We start from the raw sequence: 25,887 nt of genomic DNA, 5'->3' as shown, positions 1-25,887 counted from the left end.
TGTAGGCCAGAGGTGAACATCAGATATCTTCTTCAGTTATCTTCAACTTACCTTTTGAGACGGTCTCTCACTTTACCTGAAACTTACCTATTTGGCTAGAGTGTAGGCAATGAGTTCCAAGGATCTGTCTGACTCTACCTCCCCAGTTCCGGGATTATGAGAATGTGCCGTCAATGCTTGGACTTTTTACTTGAATTCGGGATCTGAATTCTGGTCCTCACACTTGCCTGGCAAGCAACTTTCCAGCTTGAGTCGTTCCCCAGCCTCTAAGGTTGATGTTGAGTACCATAAACTTCATTCATAGAATGATTGGGTTTTGCCTTAATTCTCAAGTTCCATTTGTCTCTAATTAGATGTAAAATATTTTCTCTTTCAGTTCCTTCTATGACCTATCAGTGGTTAAGGAACGTGTCACTTAATTTGCACATATTTGTGAATTTTCCAGTTATTCTTGTTGATTTGTAGTTTTAGAACAGCATGCTTGGAAAAAGATACTGGCTATGATTTAAATTGTCTTAAAATTGCTAGCACAAATAATACATACAAGACATAACCACTTACCACACTCATTTGAGAATGATCTGAAAAATAGGCTGGTGGTGTCTCTTAATGAAACAGTCAGATAGCAGTAAAGTATCATAAATCAACATTTCTCTAAATCACTTCTAGACTCTTTTTGGTTTTTAGACTGGTACTTCTCTCTCTCTCTCTCTCTCTCTCTCTCTCTCTCTCTCTCTCTCTCTCTCTCTCTCTCCCTCCCTCCCTCCCTCCCTCCCTCTCTCCCTTCCTTCCTTCCTTCCTTCCTTCCTTCCTTCCTTCCTTTGTCCTAAATTATGATTCTCAAATCCTCTAGATAAGTGCTATTTAACAAAATTGTGAATGATGGCAAAAACGTTCCAAATCTGTGCCACCAACATGTAGCCACTAACAATACATAGCTATTGAGCATGTGAAATGTCGCTGGTGTGACTTAAAAGCTAAAATTTTTTAAATAACATTTTTATTGAGATATCCACAAACAATAAAATTTACTCTTCTAAATATACAATTTGGTGGGCTTCAGTATATTCAAAATTGTGCATTGACGAGCAAGCACTATTCTGGAGACCAAAGAAGCAATCCCATGGTCTCTTACAGTCACTCTATATCCTGTCTTTTCCCCACAACTCCTAGTAACCACAAATTTAGTTTTTCTATCAAAATATGTATTTCTTCTGGAAATGTATATAAACACAATTATACATCATGTGGTATTTTTATGCCTGGTTTCTTTCACTTAGAATAAGTTTTAGAGGAATCCATGTTGAAAGCTGTATAAATACTTCACTCCTTTTATGGCCAAATAAAAATTCACTGTGCAATTACTAAATTTTCTTAACTGTTTGTCTACCAATGTACAGTGGAGTTGTTTCTACATCTTGTCCATTATGAATAATGTGCATATGAGTATTTTATATATGAGTTTTGTGTAAATACAAGTTTTTAGTTCTCTTGGCTATATACCTAGTAAAGGAATTGCTGGGTCACACAAAACTAACTTTTTGAAGAACTGACAGCATATTTTGCATAGTGGCTGTACCATTCTATATTCTCACCAATTTATAATCTTGCTATCAGCCTTTTGCAAATTAATTACGCTTGGTCTTAGACAATTTCATATATGTGTATAAAGCATTCTAGTTACTTTCTCTTCCCAGTCTCTTTTATCTTCCTCCCATTCATATGAACTGCTCTTCCTTCTTCCCAGTCCTTTTCCCAGATTCATGACTTTTGGTTTTATGATCCACTTCGTTTAACCAGAGCCACCTGTGCAAAGCAGCCATCTATCTTTTTAATTCTAGCTGTCCTAAGTGTAACATGGTTATCACTATGGTTTCCTATTTACATTTTTCAATGATTCAGTGTTGTACACTTTTTCATCAGTCTACTGGTGATTTAGAAATTCTCTCCAGAGAAAGTTCTGTTTAATTAATTATATTTAATAATGACTAACCTGAAACAGCTGCATCCTTGTAGCTACTGTATTACCTACCTTTACTCAAGGTCAGGTTGGGCTAGCTAGTTGACTGAAAGCAAGTCTAGCCACATGGGTTATACTAGATCAGTGTTCATTGTCCTGTGGGTTTTGAACCCTTTGGAGGTTGAAAAAACCCTTTCACAGGGGTTTCCTAAGATCACCAGAAAACACTGATACCTACATCACGATCGATAATGGTAACAAAATTACAGCTATGAGGTAGCAATGAAAATAATGTTATGGTTGGGGGGTCACGGCAGCATGAGGAACTGTAGAAAAGGGTCGCTGTATTAGGAAGATTGAGAAGCACTGCACTAGGCAGTCTGAGTGTAACAATAGCAAGGAGAGAAGAGAAAACAATGCAAACTCTGGGAAAACCGTGGTACCTGGTATGAAGCCTGACACTTTGAAAGTTCTCAGAAACTAGGGAGACTACTTAGTAATTAGTACTAGATAGCATTATACCACTATATTCAATATCTACACTACAATTCTGTTTACAAATTAGTTTCAAAGAGGCATTGGGAGATTTCAGTGGTTTCAAAGTAGGAAAGAATTAGTACGATAAGAACATAAGACTTGTTACCTGGAGACCTGGGTCCAAAGTCTATTTCCTAATGAGCCTTATCTGATAATGCACCATAAACACTCTTAAATCACCCTCTCTTACTTACTAAGATATGTTGGAGTTCTGTTTTTGTTTTTGTTTGATTTTTGAGACAGGGTTTCTCTGTGTATCCCTGGCTGTCCTGGAACTCACTCTGTAGACAAGGCTGGCCTCGAACTCAGAAATCCACCTGCCTCTGCCTCCCAAGTGCTGGGACTAAAGGTGTGCGCCACCACTGCCCGGCTTACTAAGACATTTTGAATCTGAACATCATAGCCTTGAAAATGGTTCAAATGCCACATTCAGCAGAATTTATCTAGCAGTTGCTTCTCTGAAAGGAATGCTCACCTCACAAACATAAGTGGCTGCCAAGGAAGTAAGGAAAATTACTGAAGCTTACCTCTGAATCTGTAGGACTGTCTCAGATGCCCCTGAACCAGAGAGAACACCACAGCATAAACCAGCAGAGCATTCCTCTTAGTTAAAGTGTAGTGTGATTTACCAAACTTTCATCATCACCCACCCGGCCTGTTTCAGGTAGATAAAACAGAAAGGATGAGGTGGCTCAGATGACTTCTGTGGGTGGCTATTGTAATAGCTGGGAAAATAACACTGCCTTCTTTTAAAGAGTTCATGTTTTAGTCATAGCCATAATTTAATTTAAAAAAAAAAAAACTTCACCTCCAACACTATTTTGCAGAAAACAGTAAATCTCAAATTATCTGCCAGGCTGCCTTGGGCAATAGACCCGATTCTGTGTGTTTGCCTTTGTATGTGTCTCCTCTTTCTATCTCACCACCGGGATGGGTAAGTAGGGCAAAAGGTATGAATTAAGTTGATGGGGAAAGCCTAAAAATAATGAAAGGGCTAATTCAGTCATGTCCAGTCTGAATTCATTAACTATGTTCCTTGTCTGAGATAAATCATGAACCAAACAAACTCACAAGTAAGACAGCTCAGTAACACTTAGCCAAGTCCTCTTTTCTTACTTAAAACAGTCATAGAAGGAAAAGAAATACAAGCATGAAATCACATCTGCAACAAAACCACCTTTTCTGCTTTTGCTATTAGAGCAGGAGACTATAGCATGGCCTTTCTTTGAAAAGAAAACCCACTGGCTTTCCTTCAGTGATACGGGGAAACAGAAGTATCCCAGTCCATCAATAAGAACAGTAGTAAAATCACTCCCTATATTTTATGTGATGCTAACCACCAATGATCTTAATAATTGAGAGCAAGGACAAAGGAAAAATCAGTTCAGAATTGCACCCCAACTATAGACATGAATCACCACTCTTGGTTAGATGTGCAAATGCTAACAATAACTCTCCCAGGAAATGATTGAAGAGTACCCAAGATATTTGTTATCTGTGTGTCAATCACTCTGGTAAAGTGCAAGCAACTACAGCACTATAGGACAAAGGTACTTCAGGCACAGCAATTAGCTCATGGATTCCTAAACAAAACAGTCACAAAGTGGGATTTGTCTTGAGGAAATAAAAAAGGCAGGAGGAATATGGAGAAATGAAGATTACAATGTATGATTAAGTTAGATTACACAAGAATATAGAAATACCAAAGCACACCACATGGAATCAGTGAGAAATGGTCATAGCACTATTATCAAGCTTGGTACTATTACCAAGCAGAAAAAAGAAAGGGCAACATAGTATTTTATTTTTATTTAAAAGTCTAGTCATTGAGTTAATAAGTTGATATTAGAAAGTGGAATGGGTTTGTAGAAATATGAGGGTCATGTGTAAAGAAAGATGTGAAAATTAATCTAATGATTTTAACTACTCACACTTTAGAATTATGGGCAAGAAAACAATATTAAAACTTTATTTCAAACAGAGGTCAATGAGCTCTTTGTTTACAGGGCCAAATAACAAATAATCAAGGCTCTGCGGACAGTGGTCCTGAAGAACTATCCAACTCTGCTTATAGCATACAAAGCAGCCAGAGATGAGAAAGAGGGAGTGAACCATTTTAGTCTACAGGCCATCATTTACTGATCTAGAGGTCTAAATAGATAGCTCTAAAAAAAAAAAAAAACAACGTGATGTGTATCAGAATTCTCTTGGAGATCTTGTTAACGTGGCGATAATGGAACTCTATTCCCCTAGCTTCTGATCTGGAAGGTCAAGGTGAGGCCTGAGATCTGCATTTCTACCACATTCCTGGGAGCAGCTGCTAGCCAAAAGGTTCTACACTTTGAGAATATCTAAATTCTTCCTTCCAGGCTAACCATTTGTTGAAGAGTCTAACTTCATATCTGGTTAGATACAAATGTTTCTCACTTGAAGTTCCAAATTTAAAGGTTCAATCGAAAATTTACAATTTAAAGAAAAAGAAAACGTTAATTTCCATTGTGTCTTTGCTTTGATTTCAGTGTGAATTTATTACTGCCCCATCAGTAAACACACTTTACCTTTGTATAATCAACATTTCGACCTAATATGTTCTAAATCATACTTAAAAGACAAAGCATATTATGTAAGTCTCATAAAGACAACACAAAATCAGTTTAAGGACAAAGGTAGAGCCCAGCAAGCTGTGTGGCAATCACTGCACAAACCTTACAACTTGGGTTGGATCCCTAAGAACAACATGGTGGAAAAACCAACTCATACAAATTGTCCTCTGACCTCCACATATGTCACACATACATCTCTCTCTCTCTCTCTCTCTCACACACACACACACACACACACACACACACACACACACACACACACACATTTTCTAGAAAAAATAAATCCTTCCCAAATCATAGAAAATCCAGCAGTGCCAATCATTACTATCTCTTTTTAAAATTTTTGGTTTTGATTTTTATTTTATGAGCACTGGATCCCCTGGAACTGGAATTACAGGCAGTTATAAGATGCCCAACATGGGTGCTGTCAACAGAACTTGGGTCCTCTGTAAGATCAGCAAGTTCTCTTAATGTCTAAGCCATCACTTCAGCCATCCATTCTTTTATGAGATTAAGAAATAGAGAAAAATAATCCAAATACTGATGTCATGTGAAAATGTATTTAATAATTTTCTAAGAGGCATGGTAGCATATGTGTTTAATCCCAGCACTAAGGAAGCTAAGGGAGGTGAATCTCTGTAAGAGACCTGCCTGGTCTACATTGTGAATGCCAGGCTAAACAAACAACTATTTTTAAAAATAAAGTTTCTTTAGAATATCTGTCTTTGTCTTTTAGCCTTGAGTTTACAGTAAGCTTGCTGTCTTTGCCTCCCAATTGCTGGAATTGCAGCAAAGAGCCATCATGCCTGGATTACCAATTCCTAAATTGCTTTTTTTTAAAATCCAACTTACAGCTCTCTCTGCTTCTATGTCTAAGAAAGGAATAAGAGGAAATGTGCTAATAAGGCCATCAAGTCCATATTCATATTTGTAAGCCTAATACTGAAGCCACCAAGGTAAATTTAACCAAGAAGCCTGAAGCTGCAGATATCAATGTAAAGCCCACTAGACCTTTAGGACAAGTAAGTCATAGACTATGAAGTATGGTCCAGCAGTCTAATGGGAGAACTCAGGCATAGGAGAAACATCAACATTGGGATCTAAGAAGTGTAGCAGCAAGCTTTGGATGCTTCCTCTTCAGATGTCCAGGCCTTCTCTGCAAAGATGATAAACAAAGCATGTTCATGTGAACAGACGTTTTACATAGATTAGATTAATAGCCATAAGAAAAACCTTTTAAAAAATGTTTCAGATTATAATTACATTTCTCCTTTCCCTTTCCGCCCTCCAAACCCTCCTTACAAGCCCTCCTGACTCTCCTTCAAATTCATGGCCTCTTTTTTCACTAATTGTTATTGTATGCATGTGTATATAAATATAATACAACCTGTATGTGTGTGCTTTCCCCTGGGGAAGACCACCTCTCCCACTCCCAGCTTTCCTCAGCTGCTTTTAGTTCTCTGGGTGGGGTTGAAGCCTCATGGGCTTCTCTCCATCCAGTTTGGCATGCTCACTGATGTCATGGTTGTTCAGCTCATGTTTGGCCAGTCATATTGGCAAGGCTTTATGAGTGTAGCTCCTGATGTTACTACGAAACACAACCTCACTCATCTTTGGCTCTTACAATCAACAAACTCCCTGGCTCTTACAATCTTTTCACCCCCTCTTCTGCAATGTTCCTTGAGCCTCAGATGCAAGAGTGGTTTGTAGATATATCCATTAGAAGAAATCTTTTTAAAGAAAAAAATAGCATAGGTTACAACAGGCTAGTAATAGGTTTTCCCCCCACATATTAGCATGTCTTAAAATATGTTGATTATACTATGAGATAATTATATTCTCAATTTGATCTGTTATCCAAATAGTCTAGTAATAATTTTTCAAATTCATGTGAAATATAATTAAGAATGGTCTCAGTGAAAAGAGCTTCCTGTTTTACAAGCATCTAATTACTTTATAAATACTTCCTTTAAAAGAAGACATTTATTCAAAAGATAATCATGCTAGAGTGACAGCTCAGTGGCCAAGGGCACATGCTATTCCTGCAGAGGAACCTGCTCCATAGACTTTTTTAAAAGATAGTATCTAGGTGGGCATGGTGGCCCATGCCTTTAACCCAACAATCAAGAAGCAGAGGCATGTGGATATCTCTGAAGCCAGTTTGATCTACACAATTGAGATCATGCCTCCAAAAAAACCTGGGGCTGGAGAGATGGCTCAGTGGTTAAGGGCGCTGACTGCTCTTCCAAAGGTCCTGAGTTCAAATCCCAGCAACCACATGGTGGCTCACAACCATCTGTAATGAGATCTGATGCCCTCTTCTGGGGTGTCTGAAGACAGCCACAGTGTGCTTACATATAATTAATAAATAAATGTTTTTTAAAAATCTCTTTAGAAAAAAAAACTAGTAATCTCAAATTCAGTATTACATTATACTGCTTGACTAAGGCCTAATTAAGATAACAATATTAAGCCTAAATAGAAGATGGGAAATTGTTCATATACAAATAAATTCAGACAGTTCTCCTTTTAAACTAATAGTTTAAGGGACACAGGTGGAGTCAGTGAAACTGCTAACCTAAATGATGCAATATATATAACACTGTCCAAGGATTATAGGAAAAGACACCTTTTCCTATCTTCTGAAGCCAACCTATTTCCATCCAAGTGGTCTAAGTAGACCACCCTCTCCCATCAGGATGATCTTTTCCTTGTGGGGAGGGTATAAAATGAAGTTTATTTTGGGGCATGAGAAGGGGAGAGGGTGAGAAGGGAGTCTGGGAAAGAAATGGGACAGAAAGAGAGAGGAGAAAGAAGGGAACAGGCCAGCCAGGAACTCATGGAGAGATGGGGGTTGGAGGACAGAGAGTCAGGGTGATCATACTTACAGAGTATGCATTTAGGTACTTTAGAGTCAGTGCCCAATGTTTCAGACTACTCATTTGTCCTCGGTTAAGATATGGAAACTGCTGTCATAATAAAATTTGGGGAACTACTACAGTATAAATTTAACAAAGCGTGTATATAGTTATTTCTTAAATACATATTCCAGGTTCTTCCTTTTCTTTTAAACAAATTAGCACAATTTGTATTATATGTATATATACATATATGTACACACACCACAAAACAACTTGCAGGAATTGGTTCTCCTTTCACCATTGTGAGTCCCAGCAGGAATCAAACTCAAGTAGTCAGGCTTGCTGGCAAGTACCATTACCCTCTGAGCCATCTCACTAGCCCTAGAGTTTCCTTTTCTTCATCATAAAATCTCACATTCTGAGCAATTAAGTCTATCCAATGTCCAAATGCAAAGGTATGATATAAAACTCTTTTAACAAAAATTTTGGAGCTTTTCACCACACTGTAATACTACAACCCGAGACAGGCTTAGAAATAAATTAGGAACACACAAAGAATATCTTTCGTAGCATATAACTTTTATTTTTTTTTGCTAAAACACACTAGGTGCTCTTGAATATATTTATATATTCCTAAGAGTTATTAGAGTTCCTTTATCTGAATTTCTCTACTTATTTTTAGGAATGAAAAAACAAGCCTAAAATTTTAAATATTACCCAAGGACTAACAAACTTTTCAAGTTTCGTGTCTGCTACAAAGATTTCCTCAAATTTATTTTCCTGCTAGGTAGTCACATTGTCTCTGGGTTTCTCACTTAATATATTCATTCAACAACTACTGACGACTTTCTTTATGCTGGTTTAAAAACTATGCACAGACAGCAAGCAGCATGAACAAGTTAGCTGTGACTCTTGCCTTACTGACTTATCAGGATTCAATAATTACTGTGAGATGGTCTAGATCTAATCATCTGTCTCTTATTTACAGAGCTCCTTGAAGCTGGAGAATTCAAGTGTTTGCTGGATGATGATGATGTAACTAAAATAAAAACTGCAAACAGTTCCATAGATTGTATTATTTAATCTTCACAATCCACCTCAAAAGAAAACTATCCTATCATTTTCATTTTACAGGTAAAGGAACTAATGATCAGAGATGTTAACTAATTTGCCCATGACTTCACAGCTACAAATAAATGAATGAATAAATGATACTTTACCTACATATTCATTTCAACATATTATTTATGTAACAGAGCATGTATTTAACACTGAGAAAGATCACATATAAAATTGTTGAAACTTACATACAAAACTGTCAAAAGAAATTTGAGCATGGCAGAGACATTCTACAAGTAAAAAACACTTAACCTTCACTTTAAATCACTAATCTATGAAAATAGCTTGTGAAGCAGATATCATTCCTTCTATAAAGACAAAAATGTACCCAAAGGTTACCAGATCAGATCTTCAGGGGATGCCTTACAAATCACAAAGCAAAGCAATCCGATATTCAGTGGGAAAAAAAAAAAAGCAGAAAGGCTGAAAATGTGTTTCTTTAAAGCACAAAAGTGGATGCATGAACTAGCAGTGATATAATAGCTATCTGCATACCATAGCCAGGGTAGAGACCTCTGGAACAGAATAAACCATTCTTCATTTAATAAGCAGTAAAATCTATCTATGGTTCAGTGATGTCCTAGTTTGTTTGCTACAATAAAACACTGACCAAAACCAACTTGGAGGAGGAAAGTGTTTATTTGGTTTATATGACCCAGTACTAGTCTGTCATTGAGGGAAGCCAGGGAGGAAGAAAGCCAGCAGGAGCAGAGGCAGGAACCATAAAGAAAAGCTGTTTAAGATGAGAGAGAGGATGAGAAAGGAAAGGAGAGAAGCATACTAAAGAATCCTTGACACCAGAAAGAATGAACATCTCTATAATGGAATAATTTAAGGAAACAATATTAGTGTGATAGATACTAGGAACTTAAAGGAAAATATAAAACAGAGAAACATTGTACTTAATCTTTACTTTGTCCCTCAACAAAAGGCTTCCATCTAATTCATGGCCAAATACAAGCTAGTGAATGGAAATGGCACTATTTTGGAAAAGCAAACTATTTTACTTAAAAGCCAGTACTCAAAATCTATAAAACACAAACACAGTGAAAAAGAAATCTGTATTATAAATGGCAACTGAAATGTAAGCTCCATATTGGAAAAGCAGAACATCCCATCAACCTGGCAGCTGGTGACAGGTACGTTCTCTACAGTGGCAACTGTACAACAGTAGCATTTTTTCACTACTTAAGTGAGCAGTGCTGGCAGCTGAGACAGATTTGGAAGCTGCAGTTTAGGACGTGGTTTTCAAAGTCAAATGCAATTCACTATGTATCACAGGGCATAAGAAATCATCCACCCTAGCCTCCAATAAATGCCTCTCTGTAAACCTTACTACTTCTGACTCAGAAACTTAGAATAATTAGTCTGGGGAACAAACACTTGAGGAGTAAAAGGGATAAAGAACGTTTCAAAACCAATTATATCGTGGACATATAGTCAAGATTCCTTATTTCCACTGCTAAAGAATATATAGATTTATCAATTAGTTTGATCACAAATGCTAATACTTCATCTTAGATCACTGGTTCTCAACCTTCCTAATGCTGCATGCGACCCTTTAATGAAGTAGTGCCTCATGATGTAGTGACCTCCAACCATAATTATTTCCATTGCTACTTCATAACTGTTAAGTTTGATACCCTTATGACATAATGTAAATATCTGATATATAGTGTATCTGATATGTGACCCCTGTGAAAGGGTCATTTGATCCCAAAGAGGTCCCAACTCACAGGTTGAGAAACAAAGTCACAAAGAAAGAGAAAAAAAGAAGTAATTTCAGAAGGAATAGAATAGTCTACCAAAGAGGTGAGAAGTGTAACTGGAAAGTAATCATCTTTTACAGTAATAAATTTTAAAGATGAAAATTAGCCTTATTTTAAAGAAATCCAATATGGTATTTTTTTCCATAACCTGAAACACCAGTAAACTGTGGCCAAAAGGAACAACCTTTAGAAGCAGATAGAATCCTATGTGATCTTAGCCAGAACACTCCTCACCACTTCCTAAGCTTAATATTAAAAACGATTTTATATACAGTGTCTATTTAAGTTTTCAGGACAATTCTTCCGATTCATGTAATGTTTCCTCTGGGGTACTAGAACTCCAAGTCACTGATATAATCAATACATGCGAAAGCCAGAGTAATTAGCACAAATCAGAAAAGCTAATTTTTTCTCTATGCTTAATTATGTATTTTATATATTATTAATCCAGTGTTTACATAAGACTGGTTTTAACTCAATTCTCTGGCAAATTGCATCATTGTAGGCACAATTACAGAACTTAACGTACATAAGTAACTTAAGCATTCTCTTTTAATAAAGTGTGTGTGCAAACAATCCATACTAAACTAATGAATTTCTTATTAAATTAAGGCATTGTAGTAGAAAGCTATCATCAACAGTTACTGAAACAATCCTTGTTCTGTGTTGCTGCAAACATGAGACAATCACCATGTTAGCACTAGATAAGTGTCATAAATCAATGCAAACCTTAAAAGGCCCAGGAAACCAAAGCCAAACACAGGCTGAAACTAAATTCTTACACAACAGGGTCAGAGACATAAATGCATAGAAGATAAAAATCCATGTTTTGGTCTGATAGTTTAAATGCACTATAAAACGTATTTATTCTACTTTGGAAAATATTTAATCCTCTGAAAAGCTAGTCCCGGAAACTAGCTTTTAAAACTGACTCTTCATACGTGATTCATTTAGTTTTACAAATTACCTGTGTCACGTCTCAGGATTCTGCCTTACACTGTTCTGTAACGGGGTCTTGGCACAGACCTTTTTAAAAAGTTCCCCTGACAGTTCTAATATGTAGCCAGGTAAAGCACCACCACTTTAAACCAATTCAGCATTTGGGGACAATAATTACTCCAAAGTTGATAAATACACTTTTTGCCTTTTAATGAGATTTTATTAAAACTTCTCAATTTATCCCACAGCTAATGAATGGCTATTACAATGCAGGTAGTGTGTTTAGCAATGAAAAAATATGTTTGTTACATATTTTCCTGCCTTCAAGAAGCTACCTATTAGCTAGGTAGAGAGACCATAAATAAGTAACTGTAATTAAATATGTTATGTGTTCTCAGGGTATAAGCAAATATAGTATGCCTGGCAAACTTGCATGCCGTCCATGAGTCATTGCTTCATCATTCCAATTTCAATCTATGTTCTAGCAGAAAAAGAGAGTCAGAAGTTCCAGGTTACTGAACACTCTAAAACCCAGGACCAATATTCATCCTACATACATAAAAATAGTACATTGTATGATCCTCTTCCAAATATACTGCTTACACCAGAAAGATGGTGGGGTTTTATGTTTTAACTTAAATGTACTGTTTTAAAACTTATTTCATATACCATTACTAATTTTACATTTACCTACAAAACTATAAATCTGCAGAAGGAACAGTAAGTGATTATGACAAAATTAGTTATTAACTTGTATTGCATAATACCTTTCCTTTCCAGCAATTTGTTAAGATAAAAAGTTTGGGGACTAGATGGGTGTGGTGGTACTGTACAATGAATCTCAGCATGTAGGAGGCAGAAGCAGAGGCAGGTGTATATCTATGAGTTGAGGACAGCCTGATCTACAAATCATATAGTAAAACTGTCTCAAAAACAAAGAGAAAAAAGGAAGTTTGTGACTATAATTGTATTTGCTTCAGTAACTTGAAAGATGCCATATGAAAATGTTATGGAAACAAAAATCATTTAAGAGTTTCTGCAACTTTCAAAAAGAAAACACAGAGGGTGTCGCCTTTCTCTTTTGAAAAGAAATAGCACCTTCCTGATCTTTATAATTAAGATACATGATTCTTTGCAAAGAGCAATCTCTCTCCAAATCTCCTTACCTCAAGTTCTGTTCTTAACCAAGAAAAAGACACCAAAGGGGGTTTAGATTACATTGGAAATTTAAACCAGGCGTGACAGCATATACCTTTAATCCCAGCATTTCAAAAGCAGAGACAGGCAGATCTCTGAGTTCAAGAGCAGCCAGATCTACATAACAAGCTCCATGCCATCCAGGGCTGCATTCCTGAGAGCCTCCCTCCCTCCCACCCTCACTCAAATTGAAATTTCCTTACACCACCAAGTAGAGTCTGAAGCCTAGCTCATAGAAAAGGAGCAAGTAGGTAGGTGAATAGGCAGAAGCATGAGTGGGTGGGTGGCCAATATGCCTTAAAAAACTGAAATTTATTTTAAAGAGCCTTAGTGAAAATTTAAAACTCTTAAGATATTGTGGTGTAAACACAATTTGTGATACCAATCTGATACAAAAGAAAATCAAAATTCCATGGAGTCTGGCTAGAAATCATCAAAAAAGATTTTTTCCGGATGAACGATGATTTGCAAGACCTTTCTGTTTAAGCTCATAATTGAACAAATTCTAAGTTTAAGTGTATGCTGTCAAGGTCTCTAAAGAAAAAAAAAACCTCAAGCGAATTTCAATTTCAGGATCAATATATAATGACACGATTTCCCGGAGAAATCTTCAACCTTTGCACGGGGTGAGGAGCACCATCATTACAGTCTTTAAGACTGAGTCTATCTTGGATTCATTATTTCAAGGAATGGCATTTTATAGACGACACCAACCAAGTCAGATTGTGTAGGATAGGAATGAAATTTCACAGTTCACAGTAATGCAGGCAGCCACTGACTAGGTGGCATATCAAAATTCCCTTGCTTTTTCTCCTTCTGAAGCTGCAGAACAGAATGGATAAACTTAATTCTACTAGGGGTGTCTTCTGAAAATATTTTCTCAATTTTAAGTCAGCACAACACAGACTTCTAACATGAAGCTGACCACATTTGAAATCTACACTGCCATCCTTTCAGACCTGAAGGAATCAGAACCAATCACCAAAATTGATTCAATGCTAGCTATTTCCATCACCACAATATATGCAAGCAGCTTAATCCTACATTTTCTAATTATCAACTTCAGGCTCACAACAGCTATAACTAAGATACAACAAGCATCACTCACTCTCATAGTCATTTGTGTGGTTTTTGAGAAACATCTCATTTGTCTTCTTTGTGTTCTCACAACAATAAAGAAATGAAGGAGATTTTTGAATTTTTTTCTCTCTAAAATTGTGGCAGTAGACTGTGGATATTAAGCACTTGAAATACGACTATTTGAACTGAGGTATTTTGCATTCTGCTTTCTTGATTAAAATTTAGAAATAGTAAATTCAGTTAGTGGAAAACTTTTATGTACGTTTGGAACAACTTGAATATGTGACTCTACTTTTTTTTGCACATGCAAATTTTATGAAACCTAAATAACAGATCAAATACTTCTGGTAAAAAATTAGCTTAGCGTCAAAATTGAGATGTTCTGTTAGTGTAAAACATACATTGCATTTCAATGGTTCAGTAGGAAAAGATATACAGAATGGCAAAAATTTTCATGCTGAAATCACTAATTATATATAATGTATTACATATATATTTTACGAAAATTGCACCTTTTTGTTTGAAATCTTTCTAAAGTGGCTACTAGAAAATGATAAATTACACGTGGCTCTCATTAAATAGCTTTTGAACAGCGCTGCTCTGAGCACATCCACAAAGACTGTACCAGACACATTTGGACAGCCTCCTCTTAACAGATAGGCTGGTCACTGAACAATGGGGCAAGGAGCATTTGGGTCTAAGAAAAGAGTGTAGCAAGCTCTACCCACAATTTCACCATGTGAGCCGTATTGTAATATCTCAACATGGAGGAAAAAAAAAATCAGTTACCCGTACTCAAAAAATTGAAACTGAGTATACCGCAGACAACTTAAAAGAGCTAGAGCCAAATGCTGTCTTGGTTTCATTTCCCAACTGTGAACCTTAAAATAGACAATAAAGCACCGCTTCCAAAACGAAGTAAAATATTCTAATACTAGCCATCTAACGAGCCCTATTAAATAAGCAAAAATCGCTCTTAAATCTGATCTCAACTTCCAAAGCCAGAGAATACACGCTGAGCTAGGAAATCAACTTCAGATTGCCAGCATTTCCCTCACAAGCAAATTAGCAGGATTGTGCACTTGGAATATTGTTTGACAAGAATGAAAAGGAAACAATTCAAAACAGATTTCAGGACTGGACAATTAGATGAGGAACTGCAGATTTAATTCTCAATCAGGACTGTGATTAATCTGATTCCCTGCTTTTCCCTAGTGTAATTATACAACACAGATGAAAGGATGAGCATTTGGACTGTCAGTTCTATATTCTAGACCAGCCCGGTGACTCAAAGCAGACGGCTCTACCACGCTAACCACCATCCCAACAACAGTGGAAGGGAGCCTCGAGCACTGATTGTACAGTCATTGCATAACGAGGCATTAAAAATTTGGGTGCCCCCAACTCTTTCTATGTTTGGCAGGTGAAGAATTTGCTGAAACTGGATGCATCCGTCTTCAATGACCCTCTTAAATCCGGGCATGGGGTGAACACAAAGGCATCTGTCTAATATCCTGGCACAATAGACACACACCCCACAATTAAAATCCCCGGACGCGCTCTCTCGCTCTCTCCACACAAGCACATGAAATGCAGGCTGCTCTTTTCGTGAAAGGTCTATGGTACAGGAAAGGTAACAAAAACCCCAACTGTTCCCAGGAAGCAACTACAAAATCGGTCCTGCCATGTCCCTGTGTAACCGTCAGATAAAATGCAGGGAGCCCGCCCCACGCCTTATGGGGTGGCCGACCGGGGCTCGGTGGCCTCCACGCATTGCTAAGAAGCCCCCAGACCCCCTTCTGCCAGGAAACCCAGGTACACGTCTAAAAATACTCCAGGGTGAAGAGAACGAGGGAGGCAGAGGGGAGGGAGAGAGGGCAGGGGGCAGGCCCGGAACGGGTGCGGGAGGCCCCGGGCATCGCTGAAAAGCATTTTTCCACACTCCCGCTCCCTCGCGTGGAGACTCACTTGCCGATCACCTCGCATAGCTCGTACACATCCTCGAACAGCACGTCGTCGTCGGCCATGGTCCGGAGGGGACAGCGGCCGCAGCGTGGAGGGTTCTGAAAACTGGGTTGGGGGCGCCCAAGAGCTCAGTGCCCGGCTCCGGGCTCGTGTCCTCCACTCAGGACCCGCAAGCCCTCGGTGCTGAGGAAGCTCGACTGGGGCCGTGAGGCCCGGAGACTGCAGCGCCTTTCCTCTGCCGGCTGCCGCCCCGGCGCGGGCGGCGGGGCCGGGGCGTGGGAGCGAGGGCGGCCCGGGCCCGGCGCCGCCCGCCCGCCCGCTGCTCCTCGCGCGGTGGCTGGCGACCGCGCTGCCGGGGCGTGCGGACCCTCGGGGACCGCGAAGCGCCGCACTCTCCGCTCGTCAGCCCGCGCGGGCCGCGAGGCCGCGACCGCTCCCTCTGCCCGAGACCGGCTCCGGCGCGGCGCGGGGCAGCTCGGGCTACAGGGGGGGCCGCGACAGCACCATGGAGGGAGGATCGTCGCGAAGGGAGGTGGTGGCGGCTGATCCGCGCTGGGGACCAGGAGGCGGCGGCAGAGACGCTCCCTCCTCCTTCTCCTCCTCCTCCCGCCGCCGCCGCCGCCCTCCCGAGTGTGGGAGGGGGCTTCGCGGGATGAGCGTTCAGTGCGGGCGGGAGCCGCGACCGCTGCCTTCAGCTCCTCCCCTTAGCCTCAGCAGCAGCCAGGCTCCTGAGCCCGAGCACCCGCCTGGCGCGGACTAACCCTCCTCCCTTTCGGCCCGCAAGGCAGCGAGACCCGCAGGCCCCGCCCCTCCAGCCCGTTGGGAGGCGTGGACCGCGGAAGGAGGCGGAGGAAGGGAGGGGAAAAAAAAAAAAGCGCTCCCAGTGGCGCCTGCGCGCAGCGCCCGCAACGTCACGAAGAACCGGCGGGCGCGGGGAATCTAGAGGGCGCTGGGGGTCGGCTAGCGGAGCTGCCCGGGTTGCGGGTTGCAGCTGCTGAGGTGGGGCTGGTGGAGGTCGTCGCCTCTACTCCCAAGCTGCGACCAAGTGGAGAAGAGGGGCGAGGGACAAAAGGTCCATAGCAGTCTGCACGTTCTTAGACGGCGTGCTCAGCACTCTGGCAGCTTTCCCTCTTCTTTCGTAATCTCAGAAAGCCGTTCCCCAGGTTTTTGCTGGGGGAGGGGGGGAACGCAAAGAAAAGGTTCTAATGAATGAAAAAGCCTGAGAGGAGGTGGAGAGAGGTTGTCACTCAAGACCGTGTTTGGCGGCGGTGGATGCTTTTAGTGCCACCTTGCCATTCCTTAATGAAGATGAGGGCTGGGGGAGGGGGAGAATTGTCCAAGGAAAGGACGGAACAAAAACTGCAGAGGAAGGTGTACAACAAGAACAGGGAACTAGCGAAACAGCTTCGCCTGCCACCCGCTCCAAACTCACCAATATCTATGCAGTTTCTATTGCTGCTAGACAAAACCTAGAGACGGACCTGGAAAAATAGTGTCATAAAGAGACTTTAAATCCATTGAATATTGTTCCCCAGCACCAGCATCTGCTTTGTTCACTCCCTATAAGTGTTGGAGTTCTTAGCATAAGGAATGGACGCACAGGGTCAGCCGCGGAGTAAGGCTGTGGGTGTTGCCGCTGTGCTAGGTTGTATGCAATATGAAGATTTCTGTTCAACTGAGCATGTGCAGAATGAGCGAACGCCACCAGACAGGTATATGCCTTAGTTGAAGACCAATAAAAAAAGAAGTCTTTGTTCCTCCTCATAGCAGAAGTGTCCAATTAGTTCATAAGTCAGCTCTCCAGAAATCATCTGTTAAAATTCTCAGCGCGGTATTTTTTAAACTAGTATTTACCAAAGTGCAGGGGGCAGGGTGAAGATAAAGCCCATTTCCTTTAAAAAAACAAAAAGCAAAACGATCTGTACAAACCCTTAATCACTCCCTCGAGAGCCTGGCTGATTTGCTTGCTAAATATTTGGGAGCTAAACCTTCTTTCCTTTTCATTTCTTTCTTGCAAATCAGGGGAAATATAATTGCACAAATAGGTTTTCCTCCTTTCCCAAAGATTTTGTGTTTTCTCTAAAGAATGAGCTTCAGAGCCCAAAACACTTTGTCTTCTTTGGGGGCCCAACAGTTCCAAGTCGCTTACCCCAACCTATCATGTCTACCTGCCACCCAATGAATATGGAATCATCCACTCTCCTCTGAACCCCAGGTCACCTTGTCAGCCTAGCTTCCTTTCTCCTGCCAAAACATGAGCTATGCTAAGGTTTGTCTACTTCATTTTGGAGTTTATCTTTCGTGGAGAATTTCTCTCAAAAGTAGAAATGGATGATTATTAAGCAGAAAAGGAAACGCAGGTGGAAAAAAAAAATAAGGGCAAGGCTAAGCATGGTCTCTGTACATGGAGCGCTGGTTTAGAGCTGAAGAGTCTTAGTGGCTAAGTGGTCCAATTTCCTTATCTACAGCAGTTGGGGGTTTATAGATGGATTGCCATACCAAAAGCTACCCCACACCTCCACTATCTGATAGCAGTTGTTCTAGGTTTGCTGTGGGATTATGCTTAATCTTTGTTGGAGAGATGGATTCATTAAACTAACCAATACACAACCCCCCACAGAGGTTGGCCTAATCTTATCAGCTCTTGACACTTCCTAGTCAGTCCTTGCTTAAAGGATTCAAGATCTTCTAATCACCACCAAGTTTTTAAAACGTTCCCTCCAGCTAGGACTCTCCTAGCTCCTAGGGTGGTCTATCAGTTACACAAAGGCTCTCAGCAACCCACAGCTCCTAGAGTTTGTATCATGGACTAATGGCAAGTGGAAATTACTCTCTGCTTCCAGGATGAAAATAACCAACCCTTTTAGATGAAGTTATTTATTTCCTAATTTTCTTCCAAAAAGCCAATACTTTACTCTAAATACAAATGGTTAGGTATCAATAATTTAATTCTGTTTTAGATAAAGGAAATGGTAAAGTAACTAGTTGCATGAGTTAAAACTACATTTGGTTTTGTTAACCAAGTCCTAACTGTCATTTAAACAAATGGGGGTAGTGACTTTCTCATTTGACAGGAGTCTGGAGATGTGTGGTTACTGACATTGGATCCACTAACTCCACAGTTTCATCAGTGACCTAGTTTGTTCTTTCCACTCTACCATCCTTGATAGTCTGTCTCTTTCCCTTATCTTGTTCTTCATCATCACAAGATGGGTGCCACTTTTTCAAACATCAACTGTGCAACAGGAAGGCGGTGAGGACAGGTGAGGTCTTTTTACTCCTGTCTTATCTCGCTATTTAGTAAATAAAATTATTTTTCCCTTCTTACTTGTCTAGACCAAAGTCACCTAGCAGGCAACCTCACTTGCAAGAGAGGCTAAGGACATGGTGTTTTTGCTTTCTCTTTGGAGGTGGATGAGAAAGAAGCCGTGTGGGAACAGACATCAGTAATCAATCAGCAATCTGTAGAGTATAGGGAAATTACCAATTATTATTATTATCATAGTGTAGTAATGCTACTAGTATATAACTGATAATCCAAAAAATTTTTGGAACTCTCTAAGAGCACCAAGGATGTAGTTGGTACTACACAAATTTGACTCTTAAACTTCATTACAAATCTTCAGTGATTTTGAATGTTTGTTTGAATTTCTCAAATTTGAGATAGACATTTGCAGGTTTCCTAGCTTCCATGTAATTTCAGTATTACTCAGATATAGCAGGGAAAATAGACTCCAGGGAAATATTAGGATAAGGGCCATGCGGAGGTCAATGTGGCATAAGGCTAATTTAGGCAATTTAGAGATCAGCCTCATTCTGCAGGATGACTCTTTAATCATATAAATTATTGTTGACTTATTGAAAAATTAAAATTGACACTGTTCTTATCTGGAGTAAAGTTGTTGCCTCATGGCATAAACAGGGTGTTTTAAGCTCAAATGGAACATTTATTGGGACGTTATTCATTGTTCCAATAGAAACCATACAGATTATACTTATACTTCAATAGTTTGTGGTTCTTTGTTAGTCATTGGTTGAATGTGTAAACAAACCACCAGGGCTAAAGTGACAAATAGGACAGGCATGATTCCTGTCCATTCTCAGCTGCACCCTAAAGGAAAGCAAGGATCCGGCAAAAAATTACAATGAGAAGTAATGGTCCTTAGGGTTTGGGAAGTTTGAAGCAGCACCTATGAAGAGGGCCTATGGGGCTGGAGAGATGGCTTTACACATGGAGTGCTTGCTATGCGAGCATGAGGACCAAAGTTCACATCCCCACCAGACAGTCTAGTTGAAACAAGGAGCTTCAAACTTAGCGAGAGACCCTTTCTCAAAGAAATAAGTTAGAGAGATAGAGGAAGATGCTTGATGTTATCTGGCCTACCTATGATACAACATAACTGCACACATACTCACATACACCACATACAGAGTACATAGTACATGTATACATATATGCATACATCACACAATTATCTATTAATATGAGTGTACACGTGCACACACACACACAAACAAACATGAAACTATGAAGTATATCAAACTGGAAAAATGTTTATATCAAGACAAAAAAAATACAGAAATTAGCAAATTAGAAGGACTGGGACAGCAATCAGCAGAGAGAATTACATGTATAGATTCTTGGTGGTGAACAAAAACATATGCTCTGAACAAAAGACAACAGTTTGGGGTTTTTTTGTTTTGTTTTTTGGTTTTTTTTTGTTTTTTTTTTTTTTTTGGAGGCCTGGGCCATACCTGGATCATACGTTAGAGGAAGAAAGAAGCCATAATACATTAGAGAAATAGACAGGGGCCAGATATTAAAAGATGTTAAATGCCATGTTAAAGAGTTCACCTACTAAAGTATCTGATTTCAGGGATACTGACTCTTCTATGTAAGCTATGCATGTTCTATGTATGTTCCCTAGCCCTGTACATAAATAGAGTGATACATTTTAACAATTTTTATTAACATATTTGTATCTGTTGCACACATAGAAACATACGACACACAGCACACACACAGCACACACACACACACACACACACTTACTAGAAGAAGCATCAGTTCCTCTCAAGCTGGACTTACAAGTGATTGTAAATTGTCCAGTGTATGTGTGCTAGGAACTTACCTCAAAGCCTCAGGACTAACAGGGAATGCTCTCAACTGCTGAGCTATTGCTCCAGCCCTGGAATTCTTCTTTTAAGTCGTTCTTCCTTTTGTACTTGGTGCACATTGTCTTCTCCCACCATTACTTTTTTTAAATGTAGAAACTTCTCTAATATGTTATTTAAATCCTCTCTGATCCCATTTACCATTTCTGAGTGTCCCACTTCAGTTTCAATATAGGTTTGTTTACAAAGACTATGCTTGTGCCTTAGAGGACTTCCCACAAGCTGCCGGAACCATTTTGCAATGTGGAAACGCCTGAGGGGTTAGGTCTCCTGCATCTGGCGGTTAGCTATTAGGCAATCACTGATAGTGCAAGAATGTGGAAACACAGTTCTCTGGGCAGGGAAAGAGGGATCAGCTCCTTCTACTGCCTAGCTTCTCTGTGGGATTGAACTGACCCCATTTGAGCTCTCCCAGAAATCTATATTAAAATATTTTTAAAATGTATTTAAAAATTTTAATTATATATGTATACATGTTTCTGTCTCTCTATCTGTCTCTCTGTTTTTCTCTGTCTCTGTGTGTGTGTGTGTGTGTGTGTGTGTGTGTAGTACTGGAGGAAGCCAGAGGCTTCTGATACTCATGGATCTGAAGTTACAGGCAGTTGTATGCTGCCCAATGTGGGTGCTGATAGCTGAACTGGAATTAGGGTCCCCTGCAAGAGACATATATGCTCTTAATGGCATAGCCTCAGGAATCTATATTTTTATAAGCTCTCATCAAGTGACTCTTGTACAACTAAAAATGAATAATCCCAGCTCTAATACTTGCTTGACGAACTATCTGGAGGAATTAAAAAAAGCAAGGCTGACATACTACTAGGGTGGGGAAGCCATAAGAAATGTATAAGAGCCCATGAGAGAGCAGGAGAAGGCTTGAAAACAAATGTGTTTGCTATCCAGTTCCTTCAAGTTCCAGTCCTGATGCACTTGGGCTTTTTATCTTTAATAGTCACGAACAAGTGTCTTAGTTAGAGTTTTACTGCTGTGAACAAACACCATGACCAAAGCAACTCTTATAAAGGACAACATTTAATTGGAGCTGGCTTGCAGGTTCAGTCCAATATCATCAAGGCAAGAATGTGGCAGCATCCAAGCAGGTGTGATGCAGGAGGAGCTGAGAGTTCAAGATCTTCATCTGAAGGCTCACTTCCAGGCAGCTAGCACTAGGGTATTAATTAGGCCACACTTCTTAATAGTGCCATTCTTTGGCACAAGCATATACAAACCATCACAAGTCACCAGAAACTTTTTTCTAGTGGAAACAATATTGCCTTTGAATACATCACAGTGTCAACATATACTGAATATTGTTATCACTTAAGAATTAACCAAAATATATCAATTTCTTGAGCCACTTAGGATCACACCTGTTTACTAGACTCCTCGAGCCTCCAGTGTGCTGCATACTTATGAGGATTGTGTTAATCAGAGTTAATTTTGTTATTAGTAACATATAATCCAAACCATCTTTTAAAATACCGAGAATCTATTGGCTCAGATAATTGAAAAGTTGAGGCATAAATTAACTTCACGTGAGGTTTGATTCTGAATTCAAGCAAAGCCATTGATGAGTCCCTTTTACTAAGCACTATGTGATAGTCGCTTTATCTTTTTGGGATTTTTAGAGCTTTTTGTGAGATCTTTTTGGGATTTTTAGAGCTTTTTGTGAGACAGGGCCTTAGCTGGCCTAGAACTCACAGAGATCTGCCTCCATATTGGCTTTATGTTTCAGTCCCATGAGACCTGGGTCTCTAGGTTCTCCCCTTGAACTACCAAAACATTTGCCACAGTTTCTGACTCCACCAGCCTATATACAAGAGAAAAGAGCCTTGTCTCTCAGGTCCTATCCCTGCTGAAAGATTCCTTCTCACATTGGCCTGACAAGGAGGCTCACAACTATGCTGGAACCAATCATTGTAAGCAGGGAACAAGAGTCTCTAACTCACTTAATCCAATCAGGATTCACGCATAAAGTGCCACAAAGGAGAATCAAGAGGAAGGCAGAGGCTCCCATGTTGTAGTCATTGGGTGTGTCTTTTTTTTTTTTTTTTTTTTTTTTGGTTTTCCGAGACAGGGTTTCTCTGTGTAGCTCTGGCTGTCCTGGAACTCACTCTGTAGACCAGGCTGGCCTCGAACTCAGAAATCCACCTGCCTCTGCCTCCCGAGTGCTGGGATTAAAGGCGTGCGCCACCACGCCCGGCTTGGGTGTGTGTTAGCACTCTCTCTTATTCTTCAGTTAACTTAGGCACTGCATCCTGTCCACTTTTCTTTCAAAATGTCATCTAATTTCCTCCCTTCTTTTCTACTTCTTCAGTCTCTACCCCAATTGGCTGTCCTATCAGCCTACACTATTACCCGCAACTGCTTGTCTTATCTTGTTCACTGGGCAGGGATTGGAATATCTAGTTTGTGTTCCTAAGAGAGAAGTCTCAACATCAAGAATTGGGCCTGGTGTGGAGTAAACATTCTGAAGCTGTTCACCAAATGTTGAATGAGTGAATAGTTTTACCAAATTCATTAATTCTTGTGATTCCCTTTTATTGACCTTTGCTTATAGTTTTGTTACTTCATGCCTTCCACCTAGAAAATGTCTGGAGCGTACTAGGCCTTCCCTGTGTATCTGTTAAATAAACAAAAGACTGCAGATATTCCCTGAATTTTAATAGTTCACCTTATGATTATCCAACGATTCTATTGTCCAAAAGTGGTGTGAATTCAGTAGAGATCATACACTGGATTTTGAACTTGGATCTTTACCTAGGATAGCTCTGTGTGGTCTGATCTCCTTTGATGATGACGGACAGCAGCAGCAGCAATGGCAGCTTCTAGTCACCCTCATGATCACAAAGGAAACAATCAATGCTCTCCAGTGTACTGTGATGTTAAGCTGGGATGAACAGGACATAGTGTATTAAATGCATTTACACTTAGAGTCCTTCCAACTTATGAAGGTTTTATAGGGACATCATTCCACTGTAACTAGGAATGTGTGTGTGTGTGTGTGTGTGTGTGTGTGTGTGTGTTTGGCAATACTGGAGAAGGAATCCAATGCCTTATGAATGCTAGGCAAGCACTCTACCTCTGAGCCACACTCTCACCTCATTCCACATCTTTGCTGTTTGAGCAGTGTAAGGCTTACTATATATAGCCCAGGCTGGCTTGAATTCATGATCCACCTGCTTCAGCCTCCAGAGAGCTGAGACCACAGGGATGTGACATTCTGACTGACCATTGCATATATTTCTTGAGTTAGAGAATTATTTTATACTTAGAACTAGAGTTAAAAACCTCAAGAAATAAAATGACTGGATTCTCAAAAATGAAGATACATAACAGAAAGATGGAGATGTTTCTAGAGATGGCCAACAGCATCCTAACTGGAGAGCTGTCAAAGGAAGCAGTGATAAACATAAAGGCCATTGGATTTATTTCTACTAATTGAGAAAGTTTTATTTAGTAGTTATCTTTTATCTGGGGAAACAAATTAAAATCTTATATGGCATTGGAGTTTTTCCTCCTGCTTAGCTGTAAGAGATTTCAAAGGTAAACATGGGGAATTAAATCTCCTAAATTTCTTTTGTCTGGATTCCCTAGCTTGTTCTTTCTAGGCTGGCATTAAACTGCCCCACATAGCAAAGACATGAGATGAGCTGCAACACGTTCAGTGTGTGACTTATATCAAGCCTGGGCCTGGCTACATTGCAAAGAGTCATGGTAAGACACCCATGCTTCTCTAGGAAGGAATATAATTTCCTATGCTAAGTGCGCAGTGGAAAAGGTCAAGTGATTAATAAATTGCCGAGATAAACTGTGAGCCTACCAACCCTCGGCAGGGCTTGAGGGAAGCAAAGCCTTTCTGGGGGGCTTTTGTGGCACTGAAAATCTGCAGAGCTCTCAAGCAGGGAGCTCCTTTCTTTCCTTACTTTCTCATAAAATGAAAGGAGGCTCTCTTCTTCCCTCCCCCAACCAAAACTCTTTATTCTCACAGAAGTGATCTGTAATGTCAAGCTCTATACTCATAAGATATTTTCCATTTTGACCAATAGGGAAAAAACCCACACAGACTGTTTGCCATAGTTCTCAGTTCTCAGGAAATTTCAGTGATGTTTTACCTCCTGTGTCCTAATCAAATACCTCCCACTCAAACATTTTTACCCTGGTTATGGCTTTTAAATTGTCTTGTAAATGGGAACAATACGTAAGAAAGTAACCTTTTAAAACAAACTAAGGGGAAAGAGAGAGACTTTAATGATCTGTAAAGAAATAACTGAAGGAGTATTTATTTGTTGAGGGAGGTTCCAGAAAACATTACATATATTTCATTCATCCACAACACAACCTTATGAGGTAGGTATCATTCTCTTCATCTTACAAACAAGAAAACTGACACTGTGACAAAGGTTGAGTAATGTGCCAAGACCACATAAATAGAAAGAGATGGGACCAGATTAAGCAGTTTGCCTTGGGAAAATGGTACAATGGGTTGAATAACATCAATGACAGTTCCTGCTTCTTGAAGTTTTAAGTGTTCAGCACAGCAGTATGTATTTCCAAATATGTCATAGAATAAAATGTTGTTGAGCCTTTATTATATACTAGTTACCAAAAATAATACAATAGTTCTCTCTCTCTCTCTCTTATTAGAGTTTGAGAGAAAAACCATGAAGCAGGAAAGTTGTAAA

At 39.8% G+C, this 25,887-nt stretch overlaps 1 protein-coding gene across 15 annotated transcripts in view; it reads right to left on the bottom strand.

The window, feature by feature from the left end:
- Window positions 1-16,786, bottom strand: part of Cask (calcium/calmodulin dependent serine protein kinase) — a 328,516-nt gene extending 311,730 nt beyond the window's left edge. For 10 of the 15 annotated variants that reach the window (XM_085838259.1, XM_085838260.1, XM_085838262.1 and 7 more), the window contains exon 1: window positions 16,034-16,784. In XM_085838259.1, the coding sequence (XP_085694385.1) occupies window positions 16,034-16,092 (59 nt within the window). In that variant the 5' untranslated portion in view covers window positions 16,093-16,784. Of the gene's footprint in view, window positions 1-16,033 lie in introns of all 15 variants that reach the window. The other 5 variants (XM_085838256.1, XM_085838257.1, XM_021152785.3 and 2 more) reach the window with 3 other exon arrangements.
- Window positions 16,787-25,887: the final 9,101 nt, after the last annotated feature.

The sequence above is a fragment of the Mus caroli genome, unplaced genomic scaffold, assembly GCF_978045245.1.
Source record: "Mus caroli unplaced genomic scaffold, Mus_caroli_1 scaffold_5, whole genome shotgun sequence".
In the NCBI taxonomy this organism is placed as follows: domain Eukaryota; kingdom Metazoa; phylum Chordata; class Mammalia; order Rodentia; family Muridae; genus Mus; species Mus caroli.
Note: the sequence above shows the minus strand (reverse complement) of the source record. Positions and strands in the feature narration are given on the sequence as shown.